Source organism: Talpa occidentalis, unplaced genomic scaffold, assembly GCF_014898055.3.
Source record: "Talpa occidentalis isolate TD23 unplaced genomic scaffold, MPIMG_talOcc4v2.1 talOcc4.13, whole genome shotgun sequence".
Lineage (NCBI taxonomy): Eukaryota > Metazoa > Chordata > Mammalia > Eulipotyphla > Talpidae > Talpa > Talpa occidentalis.
In genome coordinates this window covers 32,134,780-32,155,405 of record NW_023601322.1, presented here as the reverse complement: position 1 = coordinate 32,155,405, position 20,626 = coordinate 32,134,780, and the positions used below count along the sequence as shown (strand labels likewise).

General features: G+C 40.8%; 1 protein-coding gene across 2 annotated transcripts in view; it reads right to left on the bottom strand.

Annotated features, from left to right (window-relative positions):
• Positions 1–9,257: 9,257 nt before the first annotated feature.
• Positions 9,258–20,626, bottom strand: part of GAREM1 (GRB2 associated regulator of MAPK1 subtype 1) — a 183,041-nt gene continuing 171,672 nt past the window's right edge. The window contains exons 5-6 of one of the 2 annotated variants that reach the window (XM_037508686.2): positions 11,872–12,038; positions 9,258–10,367 (exon numbers count right to left, since the gene is read on the bottom strand). In XM_037508686.2, the coding sequence (XP_037364583.1) occupies positions 9,470–10,367; positions 11,872–12,038 (1,065 nt within the window). In that variant the 3' untranslated portion in view covers positions 9,258–9,469. The remainder of the gene's footprint in view (positions 10,368–11,871; positions 12,039–20,626) is intronic. The other variant, XM_037508687.2, reaches the window with a different exon arrangement.

Here is a 20,626-nt window from a genome sequence, read left to right as displayed (position 1 = left end):
TTGAGAACATTATACTACATGAAATAAAACAAAGATAAAATATGTATGACTTCACTTATTTGTGGAAGCTAAAAAAATAAAACTTGTAAAAGCAGAGAGTATAGTGATGTCTACCTGGAGTTGGGGGTTTGAGAAACTGGGGAGATAAATAGTGGATAAAACTAGTAGATAAATAAGTTCTGGAGAGTTAGTGCACAATGTGATTATAGTTAAGAATATGCACTTTAAACTTCAAAATTACTAAGACTAGGTCTTAATTGTTTTCAGCATAAAAAAGAAATGATAATTATGAGACATGATAAACGTGTTAGCTAATGCTGCTGTAGTAATCATACTGTAATATATAAATGTATGAACCATCACATTGCACACCTTAAATTTACACCATGCTTTTTGTTATAGGGGTTGCAGTTAGAAAATGCAGAGTCTGGTAGTGGATAACCCACAGTCTGGCACATGGCTCTGGAATTGCTGGGCATGTGCTAAGAACCAAATCTCAAACATTCATTACTGACATGTTCTTAATCCTCCTCCACCAAAATCACACCTGACACAGGTGACAGGAAGGTACAAAATCTATTATGGGAAACAGATGCTTTAAAAAAGGCCAATATTGGCAATGCAGTAAAAGGAAAACAATGTGTCTCTCAAAGAAGCCAGCAAGCATTAAACAACAGCATTGTTTCCTCATGAGTATAATTCTGGGGTCATACACCTAATAACTAACAGAATAAGGAGAACATGTACTTTATTTTCCTGTTCCATATATCAAACTGTTCATTTACGGTCAGTTATTTCTGAAAGTTCAGTGATTTATTTAACCTCTCAAATAAACTATCGGTGAGAAACTGACTCGTGGGTCTGTATTTTAAAAGTTACTGTAATAGCTCTGTAGGTGGCCTTTTCTGTCTGTCAGTAAAAAAGAGATTCCATATCATTCTATTATCCGGGTTAATCAATAGAGGGAAATTTTACTTCTCCAAATTGTGCCCCAGATAACTGGCATACACAGTGCTGAATCCTTGGTGACAACTCAAGTGCTATTCTTATTATAGGAGACTAGAAAGAAAATAGTCTTTAGACCAGAGAGAACATGACAGAAAATGACTCAATTCACAAAGGGTGAACTTAAAAAAAATTGAGAAATAACTGACCTACCATAAAACTGGGTGGACAGTTTAAGTTGCAAATGAGGTGAAGAAGGAAGAACTAAGACTATTTAATTTAGGAATGGGACCTTCTGCTCTGGAGATCTGTACACACAGGAATAGATCATCACAGGGAGAGAGGATCTTTGAAGTCCTTTTCAGGACTTAGATTTTGAGACCAAGGAGGTTCATGAGTGATTCTGGCTTAAGGACAGAAAATCAGTCACATGACCTCTCAAGATTGCATTTACTTCTATAGGAAAATGATAATTTGCATCACTAGACTTTTTCAGCTTTAGATTAGGGCAAATAGGAAGCATATGTAGAACTGGCATACCTACAGTCTTCACATAGGCCAGAAACTGAAAATGAGGGTCTTCATACATAGTACAAGGGGAACATAAGAAGAAACATGTAACCAGAACAGACTACTTTAAAATGGGAAAAACAATATTTCATGACCTGGAGTCCACTCTCTGAACAATCACAATTTTCCATGACTCCTATGCACAAATCCATTTAAATGTGATAAAAATAATTAAGGTTATTTGGAAACTTCTATTGGCAATGATACTGTTTTAAGATAGTAATCAAAACTAAAACTGAGATTATTGCTAGTTTACTGGATTTGTAAAAATCAGTCATTCTCTTAAAAGTTGAATTGGAAAAGAGACTTCTTTTATTTTATCAATGTTTGTGTTACTGAAAGTAGTAAAAGCATAAGGATGAAGCATAAACATTTGTGAGAAAACGCAAGTCTGACATTCTCTTTGTTAGGATTTCTCTGTTCTTTCTTCTAGGATCAATTAAATAGTTTTCATCGTTTGAGTTTTAAGGTGGGGCAGATTGAAGGAGATGTGCTGTCTCAATCTTAACTTGAAAATCAGTGGTAGTATAATTATACTTGATTGATTTTGTTTCTGGTTGAGGGTTTTGTAGCTCAAAATCAACCAATGCAATTAAAAAGTTAAAGGACAATTGTTTTTACCCAAGAACTTCTGACCATTTGGACTATTCGCTTTCAAAATTCTAGAGACTCACAGCCAAGAAGGGACAAGGTGTTTGACCGGTCAGTTTTATATATATATACATATATATATTGTGTATATATATATATATATATATATGTTTTAGGAACTTCGAGCAAATGGTAGTTTTTATTTTATTTTATTTTATTTTTTGCAAATGAAAAGTTTTTATTATATTATCATCATTCTAGTGTATGGCGCTCTGGCATGTCTTTGGGCTTTTGTATTTTTTTTTTTTTGCCTCTGAATTTTTAAGTTTTATTTATTTTTTACTAACCCTGGGGGGGGGCGGGGGAAGCAAATATTGTTTAAAAATGAACAATGATGTAAAAAATAAAAAAAAAACCTAAAAAATTCAGTTTTATACTTTAAAAATTCCTCTACCCTCTTTCTCAGTGGATATCTGGCTTGAAAAAACTGTACAGTGACCTACTTTCAAATTCCTTATCTTTTTGAGAATCTCTTCTCGCGGTTTGTTTCCACAACCTGAGGATTCTCAAGCCTTTGACTAACTAAGGAAAGTGGAAAAGTGACTAATGAGAGAGGGTAGAGAGACTTTCAGTAAGGCTGGATTTAAATTTTTGCTCTGTCCTGGTCCTTGTCTCACCATTGGATGTTCAGTCCCACAGAGTTGACGAGCAATGCTTGGGTGGTTATGAGCTGGTTGGAAAAGCCTGACACCCCGTGGCCGTGTTTAGTACTACAGGTGCTTCCCTACTAAGGTTCAATAAACTTCCCAGGGGCTTCCCTGAATAGGGATGAAAGGTGTGTGTGTCTCTGTGAAAATAAGCTTGTCTCATTAAACATCTCCAGTGAGTCATTTATTTTGATCTAAAATCAGGAGACGTGCTCAGAGCCTTCTTTTATTATCAGCAGAGATTTCTCTAGATTTCCACCTATTAACTGGGAAACATCAATTCAAGATTGTCTACTATTGTTTTTGGTTTTAAAAGAAAGAGAAGTTAAACTAAGACACCATTACATGTTATTCTTAAAAGTTAAAAGCCAAGGAAATTGGGAGGCAGTGTTGTAATGGAAGAGTACAAATTGGGGAGCCAGGACATTTTACTTCTAGTTCTGATCCTGTCACAAACCAGTGTCTGAGCAAAGTCACGTACCCTGCACGGGTTTCCTCTAAAGTTTAGAGGTTGGACCAGATCACTTCGAAGTTTCCCGCTGGCTCTAACCTTCCGTGACCTGTCAGTGGATGGATTCCCGAGGGTTGCAGTGTCCTGGCAGCTGCGCTCCTGAACACACAGAAATGGGTTCTTATCTCCACCCACCACTGCCTGTTGTCCTGAGATCACTTGTAGCTCATTCAATCTCATCTACTACTCTTCAATAGTCTGTCTTTTAAAGCCAAAATGTGAGTCATGGGAACACACAGATCTTTTTTGGGTTCATTTTATATCTAGTAAAAAATTGAAGTCACCAGATCTTTTTTTTAGTTCATTTTATATCTAGTAAAAAATTGAAGTCACCAGATCTTTTTTTAGTTCATTTTATATCTAGTAAAAAATTGAAGTCATCGGTTTCATTAAACTGCAAAAAGAAAAATTTATTCATTGGCAAGTTGTGCCAACTCCACCTGAGAGCTCTAAATCAGTTCATCTCTTTTATTCTACTCATAGATTTTATGATTTTATGATGTCCTTCCCTTGACTGCAGCTGCGTCCTGATCTGTGTGGCACAAAGGCGGGTGCCCTCTGGAATGTGGTGGCATTCAGCAGACCCTCAAGTCCTATTTACTTTTGAAGCTAGACCAGTGAAGACAGAAGTCCTGATACCAAAAACTGTTTAATTTGTAATTATATTACAAGGCAGCAGGGAGGGACACGCAGAGGAGGCTGTCAGCACCGAGGAGGGAGACCTAGTCAGCATGGGGGATGGTAACTGCAGGGTGTTCCATAGCTGAGCAGGGCTGGCCAGCTCAGGTGGGGCTGGCAGCATCTTAACAAAAAGTTTGTTTTCAATTATTTGTTTTTTTCCTAATCTCTGATATGTAGATTTCGGAAGATATTTGATTCTAAACTCAAATTTACTTTTCATTATCCAATTCGAGGGTGTCAAATGTCCTAGTGTATCTGAAGTATAAGTTCCTATAGGATCTGGAGGTAGAATCTTGGACATTTTAGCCATTGTGTCAAGGTTTTTCCAAAGCATATCTCTGAAATCCAGGAAAATGAATTAGTTGCAGCTTTCATCTCAGTGAAGAGGGCTGAAGGGTTGAAGACTTTAAGATGGAGTGAGTGATTTAGGGATGCTTTAGGCAGTAGAAGATAGGAAGGTATCAGGCATAAAAGTTGGGAAACGATTTCATGCCAGTTGGAGTACAATAGAATCTTCTAAGCAGCCTCCACTTGTCACTCATCACCTTCTCTGTAAGTTACCGTGATGCCATAGCATGCTGAATGTGTGTGACTTTTCTTGCTCTCCCCAAGTATTTCTCCTCTCTGTCCATGCCAGTTCTGGTGATATAAACTGCATCTGTGCCAGACACATGAGTTTGCAGTATTCTTTTCCCCATATGAAATGTTATTTTTACAGCTCACGATTCATCTATATTTGTCTTTTAGTCTAATTCTTGACGACACAGGCACTGATGCCCTATGAATGTCATCAGGTTATCTAGATTCCAGCTTCTACAATAGCCATAGTTTTCCATCCCTTAATACAAAGTACATTTGCAGCATTAAGAATCACTTCAGAACTTGCCTTTTACCCAGAGGCCTCCTCACTCTACCAGACACAGATCCACCTGCCAGAGGCCTCTTAGGAGCTGGGTAGCCTGCTGGCCCCACTAAACCTTCCTCCTGCGGGAGGAGGGCCTGGGCCACAGGAGTGCTTTCTTGGAGGCTTTTGCCTGGACCTCCACCCCCAAGTGCCCACCTTGAAGTGATTGGTTCTGGCTGTCAGTTTCTGGGCACTGAGGCTCCCTGCTGGCAACAGGCCAAATCCCTAGTGCAAAATAATAAACGTTTTGTATAGTCTTAAAAAAAAAAAAATCCCAGACAAGTCCTCTACTCCTCAATGAGGATGGGGAAAGAGGTTCTAGCAGGCTGTGTACTAGGTCTGGCTTACTGATGAACAACTGCAAGAAAAACAACTTTTAAAATCTCTTTTATTTATGGACATATCTGAACCATTGAAATCAACAATGAATTTTCTTAGACATAACGTATCATATTTATCTTGAGGTACACACTGGGCCCATGAGATAATGCTCTGTAAAGTAACGCAACTGTTAATTGGAAGTACCACTCGGTTTTCCAAGCAAAGAAACTGTAAGGATGGTTACAAAATTCTTTGAAAAGAATACACCATTTTCATTTAAGTCAAGGAAAACACCCCCGATTTTTAATTACTTGAGTTCGATTTTTCGGCTTAGCTTACACCATATTTTAATGGAACATGACATGAAAGTGGGAGGTTTATAGTTAAGAAATTATCTGAGCCCTGCTACATGAGATTGTAAACAAAGAGAATTCATAATCTGATAAGCTCATTACAAAACTCATAGCCTAAAAATTAGACAAAGCAGCAAAATTACAGAATATATTTATATATAGTTTGAACTGAAACCACATTTACTTTTGTTTCTGGCTTCTACGATGAGACACATTTTAAAACACTGAGTTTTCAAGACTAAACAATGTGATTTAACAAGTGGCCATACAGCCATACCACTACCCCCCCTTACTGCAAGAGCCCCACTTTCCCATCATTTGCACCCTAGGCATCTGCTCTTCTTGACTTCACAGTCCAGTGCCTTTGTATGACCAGGAAACAAATGGGAATTGATACAGTGGACATAAATTCTGAGAGTCTGGTGTGTCCAATAAACAGACTTAACTTTTTTAGTGGACTGCAGTTGAAGTTTTCTTTGAACCATTCACAATGTTCTTGGGAGAACTGCTTTGCTTTCCAATTAGTTACTTGAAATGTTAATCTTTTTAGGCATGATGAGGAGTGACTTGTTATACAAAATGTTAAATGAAGAACCCTCCATCCATCTGCACCTGTCCCCCACCATGCAGGAGCAGTGTGGATGCAGGTCGTTCTAGAATGTGAGCAGAGGGTATTTGTGCCCATGTCTGAAAACAGTTGGAATGAAGTCATAATATTTCTCATTAGATTGTTTAATTTGTACATGAGACAAGAATAAACACTGCAATTGAATTGAATGGGCAACGCTGCAACTTCACAAACTTGAATGGTGTATGTGGGTTGAAAGAGTATAAATGTAAATTTCACAGTTCATAAACTTGAACAGCTCAACTTAAAGACAGAACATGCAAGTGTTTTCATGAAGGTCTGAAAAGGAATTGATTGTAGTTGAGCTTTCCCTCCCAGCCTGAGTTAGGGCCATCTTGTATGTTAGCTGCTCAGTTTGGTTTATTGCTGATTTTTTTATGGGGATTATTTTGCCCAAATTTAAGGCCCAAAAAAAGCGTTGTGTTCAGACACTTCCCCCGCAAGCACCACGGTCACTGCACAGACTTTGGAGAACTTGCCAGAAGACATACTCAGTCTTGACCTGGTTGGTTGGAAAGGACTCTGTTCATGGGCCTCTCTAGCCACAGTTTTTCACTGTAAAATTGAAGCTCTCAGAAGGAAAGGGATGTTCTTACTCACGGTGCTCTCCGCCTAAGCAGCCTTGCCTAGCCAGGGTGCTTGTCCTCTGCAGACCAGTCATCAGCTCATGACTGGCAGGCTGATTGGTGGCTTCAGGGAGGCCAGGGGATATTTAATGCAATATTAAAAAAGTCCCAAATAAGTAAAAAGGAATACTAGTCAGTTGGAGTCAGTGATATTTTTTATCTCCAACACATTTCAAGTTTTAGTGGTCTTGTGGTGCTTATTTCATACCTTTTAATAGATACTGCCATTTCTTCCTTCTGTGTTGTTTAAAGACACACTTAACTTCCCATACATCCAACTGCCCTAAGGACTTCATGCCTCTTACCCACATATCACAGTTTAGCAACCGTGATTTTAAAAATAAACATCATGAGCTCGACGAGGGCAGGCATGCTATCTTTTTCACTGAGTCATCCACCACAGTGCTTGGCACATCAAAGGTGCCAGTAGCTTTTGAGTCCATGAAACGAAGGCTGTAGTTCCTGCCCTCAAGAAGTCTCCACATTACCAGTCACTATAAACTTGACATAAATATGCCATAAATAAAAACCAGAATCCATTTTGTATAAAGGTCTCAAAAAAGAACAATCAAAAAGGTAAAAGGAGTCAGTTTATGTGGGGCAACCTTCATAGTAAACCCAAATCTACCCTACTTGTCCATCCTGAATTTGAGAATTGTATGCAAGGGCGAAGTGTTTTAAAATGGATTCAGCATGGGTTTGCCAAAGAAAACGTGCAACTTTGCAACCACATCCTGAGTGTTTTTATTTTAAGTTCTGAGAGGTTTAAGGTTTCTGCCGAATTTGCTCCTTAAGCCGAAGGATGGTTTCTAGACATGAAAGTAACCAAATGGCCGCACATCAGGCAGGACATTTCTACACAGCCTGACCTGTAACTTGGGAAGAGGTGCTCCAGTAAAAAAGTACAATTTTTATGAGGTACTTTTTACCTAGAGTGCAGTATTTACATTTTGGGAGGCAAATTAGGGGAGAAAATGCCTTTTTTTTTCCCTTAAAGAGATGATGGAAATGAGAAGAAATATCAATTTGCCTCAACTCTATACCATGAGATGGATTAAAAAGATCTTATTAATGCCAAGGAATAGATACATTGCACAGGTCTGCAAAATGCCTTACATTTCTCTTTATTTTGGTGAGCAGAAAGGGCAGATATTAAAATATAAGCAACTCCTGAAAGTCACACTGACACCTGGCTGTACGTACATCCAGAATCCAGGACAGAATGGGGAGGATTGTGTAGGGGCGATTGGGGGGTGCTGAGGATAATGTCTTGTTCCGAGAACTAAAACTTTTCTAAGATTTATGTTCCTTCAAAAAGTCAAGAATGCGATTATACTTTGGAATACTGAATCACATTTGGCAAAACTGCCAGAATATCCTGAAATTCCTGAAATAAGAGAATGGTAGTAATGCATTTCCTTTGGAAGAGAGGAAAGAAGAGGTTTATGATCTAAACAAGTACTTATTGATACTTTAAAAATTATTCAACAGACATAGCACATACAATAACAGATGATCTGATTTCTGAGCTCTCCTAAAGCACAGGACACAGAGAACAGATCTCTCACTCTGTCACCAGGAAAAGAAGACCCTCAACCCAAGAAGAATTATCCTTGACAGAAACTGTCATTTCCCCAGACATTAGCATAGGAACATTACAGGCAAAATGCAGACCCACATGGGATTAAAACCAAACTTAATTCTTCATGCAGTCTCCACTGACTTGTTCCAGGTTTTCTGGAATGAAGTCTACTAAGACTTTGCTTCAGTGGGGGAGGATTGAGAATCTTTGGAATTCTTTCTATCCACTCTTCCTAAGAGAGTCAACTTAGTTAATGGCCCCAAATCTCAATGGATATTTGCAAGTGAACTGATATTATCTAAAATATCAGGCTCATTGTTTAAAACATATACATTTTCATTGCGTATATATATGTATATATATGTTTTATTTTCTCTGCTTAATAAAATTAGCAGCAGTTACAGATAAATTACTGTGGTCATGATTTGTATTATTTTTAAGAACATCATATATCTTCTATCAACATGACTTTTGGAGAATGCCTTTTGATGAAAAGATCCCCACCAAGCACATAACATTAAAGTGTCATTTCATATCACTAACAATTTCAGGCACAAGAGTCATAAAACAATTAGCATTAAGCAATCCAAACGACAGAGCACAGAATAGAGTTGTCTAAAGTCAATTCTCCCCAAGAAGGGAAATTATTGTTCAAAAGTGTTTTTTTTTTTTTTTTTTTTTTTTTAAGATTCTTATGTCTTTCAGCTTTGGCTATTTTGAAATAAATATCACACCTTCTTGTATAAACCTACTTGGACAAGAAATTATTTCTCTGAACATGCCTTTTGTCTTTTAGCAGCTGTTGAGTGTTGAGTGACGTACAAGGCACACCTCCAAGTGTTCTGTACAGCATTTTATTGATGTACAAAATAGCCTGTTCACCATTCAAAAGCATAATCTGCATAGTGAGAGTTTCTCTTATCCCTATTTACAGAGAAAGTTTTTAGTGCAAAAAAACAAAACAAAAAACCCCATGAAATTGTGTCCCAGCCCACCTCTACTAGCACACAAATTTAACAGTTTTGTTCCATACTAGCTGGGGTTATTTGGCTATATTTTGGGCCTCCAGCCATGAATGAATTGCATTATTTTCTTCACCTGCAGTTTGCTCAATTTGAAATCCTCTGAGAGGATTTCTTCCGTTAGTTGAACAAGCAAATTCCCATCAATCTTCTCGGTAACAAAAAATGATATGACGTCTTCAGACAGACCGATAAACCTTAACGACTTGGACACTTCTTCTATAGAGAGTCCCGACAAGTCAGCGGGTGGCTGCCAGGGGGAGCCATCTCCACAGGACCTGGGGGCCAGCTGGAGGTGGAGCGGAGATGAGAAAGGGTAGGAGACAGAGAAGATGTCCTGCACGCCCTTTTTGACAAAGTACTGGTCCTCAGGGAGGTCTGGTGACCCAGACTTGGGATCTTCCTCAGCACCATCGATTTTCAGAGGCAAAGGAGAAGTTTCAGAGGTGGCTTTCTCTTCTACTGGTTTTGGGGCCCTGGGGGGTAAGGCAGGGCATGAAATACTCTGCTTTGTTGTGCCAGCTGCAAGAGTTTTCTCATTTGTGCTCTCCAGAGAATAGCTGGCTGACTTGGGACAACCAGCAATGCTACTACTAGATTCTGCAGTGACTGAACAGGGTGGACTGGCCGGGGGTTCACAGCCATCAAGATCACAAGGTGCTGGGCAGTTTCTCTTTGGTGTGCCTGGTGTCTTTTGTCTAGGATAACTGTAACTCCTGCTTGGCTCCAGCAGGAAGTCATTCCTAGTCTGGCTCTCTGAGGCTCCCAAATAATGGTTAGGCCATGAGAGCCTGGAGGAGAGTGCTTCAGCAGAGGGACTTCCAAACGGGGACTTTAGGTCCACAGACTCAGTTTTCATTCGGTTACACGGGTAGCAGGACACAGGAGCACTTTCAGAAGGGCTTGGGTCGCTTTTAGTAACGCTGCTTAAAAGCAAACACAGAAAGAGATTAGTCAAGAGGGGAAAAAAGGGCCAAATTTCAAACCTTTTTTTATCCCATAGATGTCACTTCCAAGTAGAAAACTGTAGTTAGAGAAACAAATTTCATACCATGAATTCTATAAAGTACCTGCTAACCTCATCAGGTTTAAAAAATTATTAAATCACTAAATTTAACAAATAATTATGTCATTATTTAAATCCTAAAATTGCTACAAAAATGAAATTACTAAGTCACATTACTTAAAAGTTACTAAATTTTAAATATAATAAATTATGAAAATACAAGGCTAATTATGGATATGTACATAATGCTTTAAAATGGTACAGAGCAAATGGCAAGTATATTTATATATGTATTTAACTACCAAAAAAAAATCCATGCTGGTGAGTGCATGGATCTTTATGAAGAGAAAAATTCATTTGTCACGTTTGGGTTTTCACCAGGAGGCTCTGTGAGGGATCAGTGATGTCTGCACAGCAGGGGGAAGTGGGCATCTCATGCTTGCCACCTTGCGCTATATCACCAACACTGATGACTCTTTCCATTCAAAGAGGTAGGAAGAAATGCCTCAAATAAAATGCTTATGCATGCTTTGATTTTTGTACAATTGTGTAACATTAACAAGAATTTTAATGTCCAGAGAACAAACAAAATAAGTAAAAAAAACACCTGTAAGGAGACCCCTTTAAGGTACAAAATTCCTATGTAGAGTAGTGCGTTCAGTTCTGAGGTAGTATTTTAAGAGGGACAGTGATGAGCATGTACTCAAAAGTGGGGGACGAGGCAGTAACATCAGGGGAAACAGCTGATGAAGCAGTGGCTCTGTCTTTTGAAGAAGAGACTCAGAGCAATGCTGACTTTAAATTTTCACAGGCAGACAAAGAGGAATGGACTGTGATTTATATTTGTTTTTCTAGACATAAGAAATAGAAAGTTACATGGAGATGAACTTCAATTCGATATAACAAAAGATTTGTAAAGACAGTCAGTGGCATTTACCAACCATGGGATGAGCTGCACTGCAAAAGAACATGCTCACAGTGCCAGAAGAAGTAGCCACACCGTGATGGCCAAGAAGGGTCCACTGTGGAAATTCCGAGCAGAATCCCAATAGGCCCTTCAATTCCAGCCCCTGGCCGAAGGTGCTGTCTGCCTAGTTGTGTTGGTTCAAGTCAAAGCGGAGAGAACTAGATGCTGGTTTGTGAGAATGATGTGGTCAATGGATTGCTTCTAGGAGAATCCACTTGGCCTTTATCTCTGAATTCCTCACAGACTGTCTGGTACTAGGATGCTAGCTCCTCCATCCTAGCTCAAAATCAGCAAGGCTTCCATCATGCTCTTCCAGTAAAATTAAGGGGGCAAAAAAGGGGAAAGATTTCTTTTCTCACCACTGGCCTGGATCACAGCTGCCCTGAGACTTCTCAAGAACCTGTGACCTGGCTGATGGGAAGAGTCGTGCTGCAGGGACCCTGGCAGGAAGACTTACATGTCGTGCAGCCCTGAAGAATAGTAGGACAAGGTGGGGCTGGGAGAGCGAGTCTGCTGCCGCGCTGGCTTGACAGTGCGAGGAGGGATGGAGGGACTTGTGGACAAAGGCTTTGCGCTTCGGGGTGGAACAGGTGGGGCGTTCAGGAGCCGGCATTCTTCCCTGACCTGGCGCAGAAAAGAACACTCTGGGTTAGCAACAGACTGACAAGGCCACAGGGCAGCTCAATCCTGAAGGGTCAAGTCACTACTCTTAAAACAGTAACTGCAGGGGACGTGAGGGCGGGGAGAGAGAAGACTGAGCAAACAAGGATGATGGGAGACAGAGGCTGTCAGGGAAAATCGATACCTGTCATGTACTTGCCGGGACAGGCTGATGTGAAAGACACTGCTGGGCAAAAGCTGCTGAAATACAGCAAGTAAGGTGAAACATGGCAAGTTAAAGAAGGCGTGAATAGGTGAGGACTAAGAAAATATTTAAGAAAATAAGGATGTAAGCAATCATGATCTTTAATAGAGGGTTAAACTCGCCCATTGAGTTGTGCTCATTCACTGCTCCCATCAAATTAGATTTGATCCAAACCTTAGGGAATAGTGGACCTTCTCAGTATTAAAGCCCCTGTCAGCTCATGTTCAGTGGACTGAGGTGGGGGGTCTGAGAGTCTGCAATTCTAAGAAGTTGGGGTGATACTGATGGATCACAGACCAAGCTTGAGACACAAGGCTCCAGATGGAGTAATGAGGAAACTGTCCAAATCCAAAAAATTAATACTTTTTTTCTAAGAACTGTCTCCACCCTTTCCCTTCTCCCTTCATCATCACGGTAGAGAGGATCTAGGGTGCATGAGATGTCCACGGCACCCGAGACCCTGCATGACATCACTCCTCATTTTCCATTCACTGAAGGACTTCAGGTTGTTTATTTTTAAGTGTACTTCTCCATGTCAGACAGCAGGGGGCAGTTTATACCAGGTTCTGCTAGGCCACCCTTAACCCACACAGGTAAACCTAGAGCCAATTCTGACTGTCAAAAATGCCCTTGCCTGTTTTTAGGCCATGTTCCCCCCATTTTTTTTCACCTCTGCCTTCAATGCCTGTCCTACCAGCTCTGAGGTAATAAAGACAATGACACAGGAAGCTTCCATTAGCTTTGCTAAGCTTTGCTTGTGACCAAATGAAATGGGTTCACATTACATTGCATTTTCTACCGCCTACTCTGCACGTGGGCCTCTAACTGGATCCCCAGGCCCGACTCACCTGCCCGATAAAACCAAGGCTCTGCAAAAGTCACAGGACCTGTGTGACTCAGCAGACCTTACTTTTAAGTGAAATGGGAGCAATTTAAAAAGTGCCACCTGCTGCACTTCCCCTGGGGCCGTGGATCTCGGCTCTACCCAAAGGCCAGTGGCCCTGGTAACAGGGATCATTGGATACATTTATTTATTTTTAATCTGGAGAAGCTTTTAGGCAAAAAACAAATATTCAGAGCAACAGATCTTCCCAAAAAGTGACAGGTTTTCCCATTTTGAGCTTTTAAAAAGGTGGTGGGAGTGGATGGCTGCAGAACAATCTGGGAGGAAATGATGCCTGAATAAGGCAGAGAGAGGACTGTCCAACCACCCAGGGGGCTCTTCCAGGCTCTTCTCTTCTTGAGAACCAGAGAACCAACCAGGACAATCAAGCTCCGGCTGGGTCACCCCACTCCCTGGTGTTTGGGGGAACATACAGACTATAAAAGAAAGTCACTAATATGTTGTGTCATCTTCCTTCTTGTTCAAGCAGATTAATTGTACCATAGCCAACTGTGTTTCTTTTCTACGAATCTAGGATGAATGGGTGTAACTTTATTACAGAAGTACTTGGTTCCTATTATTCTTATTGTCAGAGAAGTCTTAGAAACTGTGGGAAAATAAGGAGCTTGTCGATTAACATTTTAATTTCTAAAATGCATACAATCACTTGTCAATGTTGGGTTAGAGAGGTGCATGAGGGAAACACGGCTCCATGCTGAATTTAGAATTTTCTTAATTGTGGAATTAGTCATGACATAAGATGTTTCGTTAGGGACGGCTGACAGATGTCGATTACAGCATGCCGAGGTGACAATGACAAAATGCATTTTCATTTAAAATAACCAGCTTGCCTTGGTTTTGGCAGACAGAAAGGCACTGGAATTGACTATGACCCCTGGGAACTCCTCTCTGCCTGTTCTTATAACCACCCCAAGCATTTAAGGTCACTTAGAGGTGGCTCTGCAGTTCCCACGAAAGTTAAAATTTCCCCCAGGAGAGGAGGTGGACAGCGGGGTGAACAGCAGCATTTGTGGGTGATAGGACCTGGTGTGATGAATTCCATGGCCAACTGGGAGTGTTTTACAGCTGAATTTCAAATAGCATTTGAAATACAGGAGACTTTGGGGGTGGCCACGTGACTCCTGAGGAGAGTTAAAGGATAGCATGTCTGCATGAGATTCCTAATCTTAGGAGATGAAGTGGTCAGTGAATGGATATTAGTATCAAGTCAGAGAAAACCTTTTTTCCACTGTGCTGAGGGCAGTTTGGGTATAAGCATGTGAATTCAAAGGGAAAGAAACTAGGCTTATTTGAAATACCTTTTGGGGAAAAGGTAGTTCAAAACAAAAAGACTCAAAGGGGACCAGGTCCATAATAGGAATTCAATTGTACTTATGTGGAGGTGAAAAATGAGTGGCTTGGTTCCTCCCAGGCAGGTGCACGTGAGAGGCAGCCTTTGTGGTAGGCGTGGCTGATGACCCCCAGACACAGCTCCACCAGTTCCCTGTTGCTGTGAATTTGGCTGCTCAAATGAAGTCAGATTTCACAGCATTTTATGGAAAAAAGTACATGCTTTGGCAGAATGTACACATTTTGGGATTCAAAAGCTCTAAACAGTGAGGGTTTATTGTACCATCTTCCTTCCTAGCTCTTACAACAGCAATCATTCTACTTTTCTTTGTTTCTTGATTGGTTCAACTTGGACATGTACATCCAAAAAGAATGTAGCTGTACTTGAAATCTGTCTGAAAGTAAAAGACAATTTACAAGACCAGAGGACCAATCACCCTATTTCCATTTTACTTTTAAGTGCTACATTTTCAGCGTATTCCTTCTAGGAGTCTCAGCATGTGGCTTTCATCATGTTGCTTCCCATTCCAGTGGCCCCTTCTGATTCTGGAGACAGACCTCCCCTGCCTTCTGAAGAGGCCCTCTGCAGTCTAGCAAAGAGTCTAGCAAGAGGCCCTCTTGCAGTCTAGCAAGAGGCCCTCTGCAGTCAGTTCTTCTTCTAGCAAAAAGAAATGACTCTACTTTATTTCATCTTTCTACTAACTTCTCTCACTATTTCTCTGCATGAGCACACAGGTCCCTCCAACCTTGTGGGTTTAGTTACCTAACACACCTGTGCCTTCCCGTCCTCTCTGCTTTGGTTCTTTCTACCCATTATCAACTAAGTGCCAGTTCCTAAACCCCACCTATTACCAGCTTGGCCGGGGACTGTGGCAAGTCATCACCAGAACTGTTAGCTGTTTCTGAACTCTGCTAGCACATTGTTTACATTTACTGTCCCCCTGTATACTCCATAAGCTTCAAGGAGAAAGCGGTAGGGGCTGTCACGGTTGTCCTGTGGCTGGCAAGAATTCAGATTTGGCACCTCTGGTACATAGCATCACCCAGAGTGCCAGGTAGAAGCTAACAGATGTCACCGGAAATACAACAAATTTACCATAAGAATGGCTGTTATATTTTCATGTGGAAATTGTTATTGACAAGTCATTTGGGCAGACTGTTACTTTTCTTGTTTCCTCATACAAGTGTCAATTTAGGGGAAAAAGGTACCAGCAGAATCTGGCACGAATGACACAGTCAATTCCAATCCCACTGCACTCAACAATATATTAGTGAAAAGACAAGAATGTGATTTCTCAACTGGCTTATACTGTCAGCACCCCCGAGTGATTACTATTCTTAACAAGGATACAGCAGCACAAACGGTGCCTGGTGCAGTAGTCTTTGTCTTTTCCAACGCAGCATTGAAGACTGAACTTCCAGAGCGGTAGAGGGAGGGAGATACCTGGATTATCTAAATAAATCTCCAAATACTGGTCCCAAGTGAGAGTTGTTTGGATCCCGCTTTTTTTTTTTCATGCATCATTTAGCATTTATTTATGTGTCCCTGGCCCCAAGCCAGACATGGGGCACAAAGGAATGGAAAGTGGACACACAGGGGCAAAGCCACCATCTAGGAGATGGTGACCTCTTCTTGCCTTGGTGTGCTATTTGAGGCAACTATTACCATCCACTGCAGATTACAGGTGACCTTTGCTACAGGTAATTTCTGGCTTTGAGTTTCTTGGGTGCTCAGAGGAACTCCTGGCACCTCCACCTATGAGACAGCCAGTGAGCACAACCTGGATTCAGGTGGCAGAAGGGTGAGCTGACCTCCATCTGTACCCAGAGCCTTGATTCACAAGTAATTCTCTGGCCTAAAGTTTTTCTTTCCAACATAATTCTTTCATCCTTGCTTCTACACAGCAAAACTTTCCCTTTTCTAAAATGTTCAATGATTCAATTCTTACCAGAGGTAAGATAACGCTAGCCAGGATCCAAACAACTCTGCTTGGTATTCACAGAGCATACTGCTAACCCAGGGCTATATATTAAAGCCAAGTGACTGAAAGGTAGAAATTGTGAGTTCTGCTTTTTCTAGCACTGGTCTTCTCTTTAGTCTACAGGACAGAGTCACAGTGACTAGCAGCTGACATGTGGGTATAATTTAATTGTGGCGTCTTGAGTAAGCTGTAGAAGTGTGTGTCTTGGGGCTAACACCTGGGCTTATAGACACCATCTATGCCCACTGTTTCTTTCCCTTTTCCTGTATATGGCATTAACGCCATTTTCATATTTATTTGTTAAAATATATGCTGAGTGCCTATCACCTACTACTTGAGTTAGTGTCGAGTAGAGAAGAAAGAGTAACTCATGAAATTGGTTGTGAGGAAGGGAGACACATATTAAATTGGCCATTCAATAATAGTATGAGCAAAGGTTAGTGGGAGAACCATGGGTTTATTCAACATGGAGGAAAAGAACAAATTCATTGGAAATTATAAGTTATGAGGAAGCCTTAAGAAGAAGGAATTATGAGGATACAAAGGCATGAAAAAACTACCACAATGATGTCTGGTCTGGGCACTTAGACTAGACTGTTCTATCAAACAGAAGCTTTGAAGGAGAACAGGGCTTGGGAGGAAGCAAGATCTGTTTCATATTGAGATGGAGCTCCATGGTGGAATCTGAAGTCATAACAGCACTGGGCTCCCAGATAACATATGAAGAAGGTTGACAACCGCTCCCCACCCCCCTCCCCACCCAAGGGAAAAGCAGAAGAGGAGATAAAGGGGCAACACCAGGGGCCACAGTTTACTGCTCACAGGACCCCACATGGTGTCAGAGAAAACGAAGTGGGGATGGCGGCAGAGCAACCAGGTAGAGATGGAAGGATGTCAGAAAGTCAGGAAAGGTCTGGAAGGTTGGAGATAGCCAGCAGATCACTGGGATCTTAGCAAATGGAGTGTGAGTCAAGTGAGGGGAGCAGAGGTTAGGTTTCAATGAGTGCAAGCTAGCCCAGGAGGTGTGGGGACAGTTAGAGAGGGAAGAACACTCTTTTTAAGAACCCTGGCTGGAGAGGAAGGGGAGACAGAGCTGTTAGAAAGGAACAGTGGGCTGAAGGAAGCATGGTATTTTTTTTTGTGAAGGAAGATGGTAGAAAAACGTGCCTGGGTGTGTACTTTCACGCACATGGAATCCAGAGATTGAGCGCACATTGAGTCTGGGACCTGAGCTCTCTGTTCATTTTCCTGCCCCTGCCAGGTCATTGCTGGCCAAGTAAAGGGAGAAAAGAAATGAATGGCAGCTTATTATCTAACAGCTGGAGCAAAGATGGAACACACTCAGTGGAGTAAGTGGGAAAGTCCAATGCTTCTAAGTAAAAGTGAACAAAGTCAAAACCCAACTCCACCAACCAGTTCTTGTATGCATAAATAAATAAAATCTTTAAAAAAAAAAACCAAAAAAAAAAAAAACCCAACTCCAATCTTTGGTCATGCATTACAGAATGTTTTTTCAGTATTTATACTGTATCATACAGTATTAATACCGTATTTTCAGTATATACGCTGTCGAAGCAAACACCTGTATTCTCAGAATACTGTCCAGAGTCACCTGATTTCCTCATGCCTGGAATGTGCAGTTAGCCACCTTTTCCCTTCCTTACTCACTACATCTCTAACTCTGTTGGAGCAAAAGATGAATCACTTGTAAAAATGGAAAACAAGGTCTTCTACCTAAATACTCACATCTTAAAAATAATACATGAGAAATTAAAAAAGCACAAAATTCATTACTGCATGGTTGGAACCCAGGTGACATATAAATGTTTGAAGGACACAAATTCAAGCCTTGTACATACAGCTGGAATATTTACACATATCACCTATGAGCTACTTTCTCCTGGGACATTATCTTTCCCTGACATTTCCTGGGTATTAAAAGAATACAAGAAACAAGATACACCAAGGATTTATGCAACAGCTTAGTCTGGAAATGGGGACAACTTTTGGGTATAATTTTTTTGCAAAGTTTTGTTTCCTACAACTCCTCACTCTTCACAAACTGGGCCAAGTGACAGTTTAAGAGAAGTAGATGGAATGCTTGTGACAAGTTCTTTGTCTATTCATTTTTTTTGGGGGGGAAAAAAAACCCCACCAATTTCATAGCACTAGTCAAGACAATGGATCTGGAGACGTCTGCTAAGCAGCCACGTACTTCCTTCTACTATCGACAGCCACAGCCCGAGGGTGAAAATCTCCCGTCTCAAAGATCAGGCTGTGTGAGTGTGGGCTGGTCCTAAAGAGATCTGAACAAACTCAGAGTGGGGGAGGGGCCTTCGGTTTCTAAGTTGACAAGGATTCAGAAAACATAATTATAGGTGAGCTTGCTGTGACATTGGACTCACCTTTACAAAGTATTAGTTTTCTTCACTGAAAAATCAAATTCGGATTGTCAGCACTCTGAAGAAAGGAGTTTTGTAACCATGCTTCCCTGAACTTTGTAACTTTGCCTGTGCCGCCTGCCCTCTGCCCCGTATTTTACATTTCTTCCCACACTCCCTCTCCCAGATAACAAAATCATTACGGCCTTAAGAAATCTTATTTATAAAGAGGCTTTTATACAAAGAGTTCATAACCCTGTCACGTACCCATCAGGGGCATTTTCAGCCAAACAGAAATGCAAGTTTTATAATGACAAAATGGCAATAAATTAACCTCTATTTGATTAATTATGCAAGGCAGATGTGATCTACAGTCAAAAATCCTGATTCGCACATGCATATGTTTCCTTTCAGTTTTGTACACTGATGATAAGGACTTAAGACAGACCTCTGTCTGAAATGGCCTCCAATATCTAAGCATGGGTCGAGGGAGGCAGGGGAGGGTGGAGGAGGCTGCAAACTGGGAGACAAGAAGGGCAAGTGGTTCTGAAAAGAATACTTGTTTAAATTCTATGATGCTTCCCTGGACTCGGAAGAACATGCCATTGGGGCAGAGAATAAAGACCTTTTCTGAGGAAGGAGAATAATACACATTGCATATGTCTAAACAGTATACAACCTTCCTATTAATGTGGTTTTGTAGAAATGGTTCCTAATGCAGACTTGAAACAGGATCTATCCAGTGAATACTATAATTATTAACATTCTCATCATTGAGACTTTCAATGGACCTGAAAAAAAAAGTCTTAGCCTAGAAGGTTTCATTTAAAAACAAATAACCTTCATGAAACTGAAAGCAATTAGCTTCAAAATTACCCAAATACAATAATTCAGTCCTTATTTCAATTAACAAATGGGAACGTAGGTATGGCTTGCTTAGAGAGTTACTCCTCAAAAGTTGTAATTAAAATTAATTAAATGTCAAACGCCTTAGGAGCCCTCATTAATTAGTAGAATCCAGAGTGAGTCTTTTTGTAGAGCAATTACTTTGAAAGTAAATAATCACCTCCAAATTAATCTTTTTAGTTCTGAAACTTGAATGTTAATACATAGGGTTTATTTAAGAATATCTGTCCTTCAATTCCTTTTCTAATATCAATATTTGATAGAGGGGAAAACAAAACAAAATAAAAAATCAGAATAGAATAGATTCTCCAGCCACTCCTGTCATTTCATAAACAAACTTTTTTTAAACATTTATTTATTCATACAAGAACTGGGGTGTAGGCCAGAGGTGTGTGTGTGTGGGGGGCGGTTTAGAGGATTCATCAGAGAGAGTGGGGAGCACAATAGGCATATGTACTGAAATACACTGCTGGAGGAGCAGCAGGCGAGGAAGGAGAGGTCTGCTGCACCATGTGGGTAGCTCCCTGGCCGGCCAGTGGCTTCCAGCAGCTTGATAGCACTTTTCTTTAACCCTAGCCCAACAAACTTTTTTTTTTTTAAGATTTATTTATTTATTGATTGATTGATTGATCGATTGATTTATACATACAAGCACTGGGTACAGTCAGGAGTGCAGGAGGGTAAGAGAATTCACCAGAGACAGAGTGGGGAACAGAACAGGCAGACTGACGAAATATACTGCTGAGGGGAGCAGCGGGTGCGGCAGGAGAGGTCTGTTGCGCCATGTGGGACCCTCACCAGTGGCCTGGGATCGAATCAGCACTGCAGAGGCTGCGGGCAGCTTT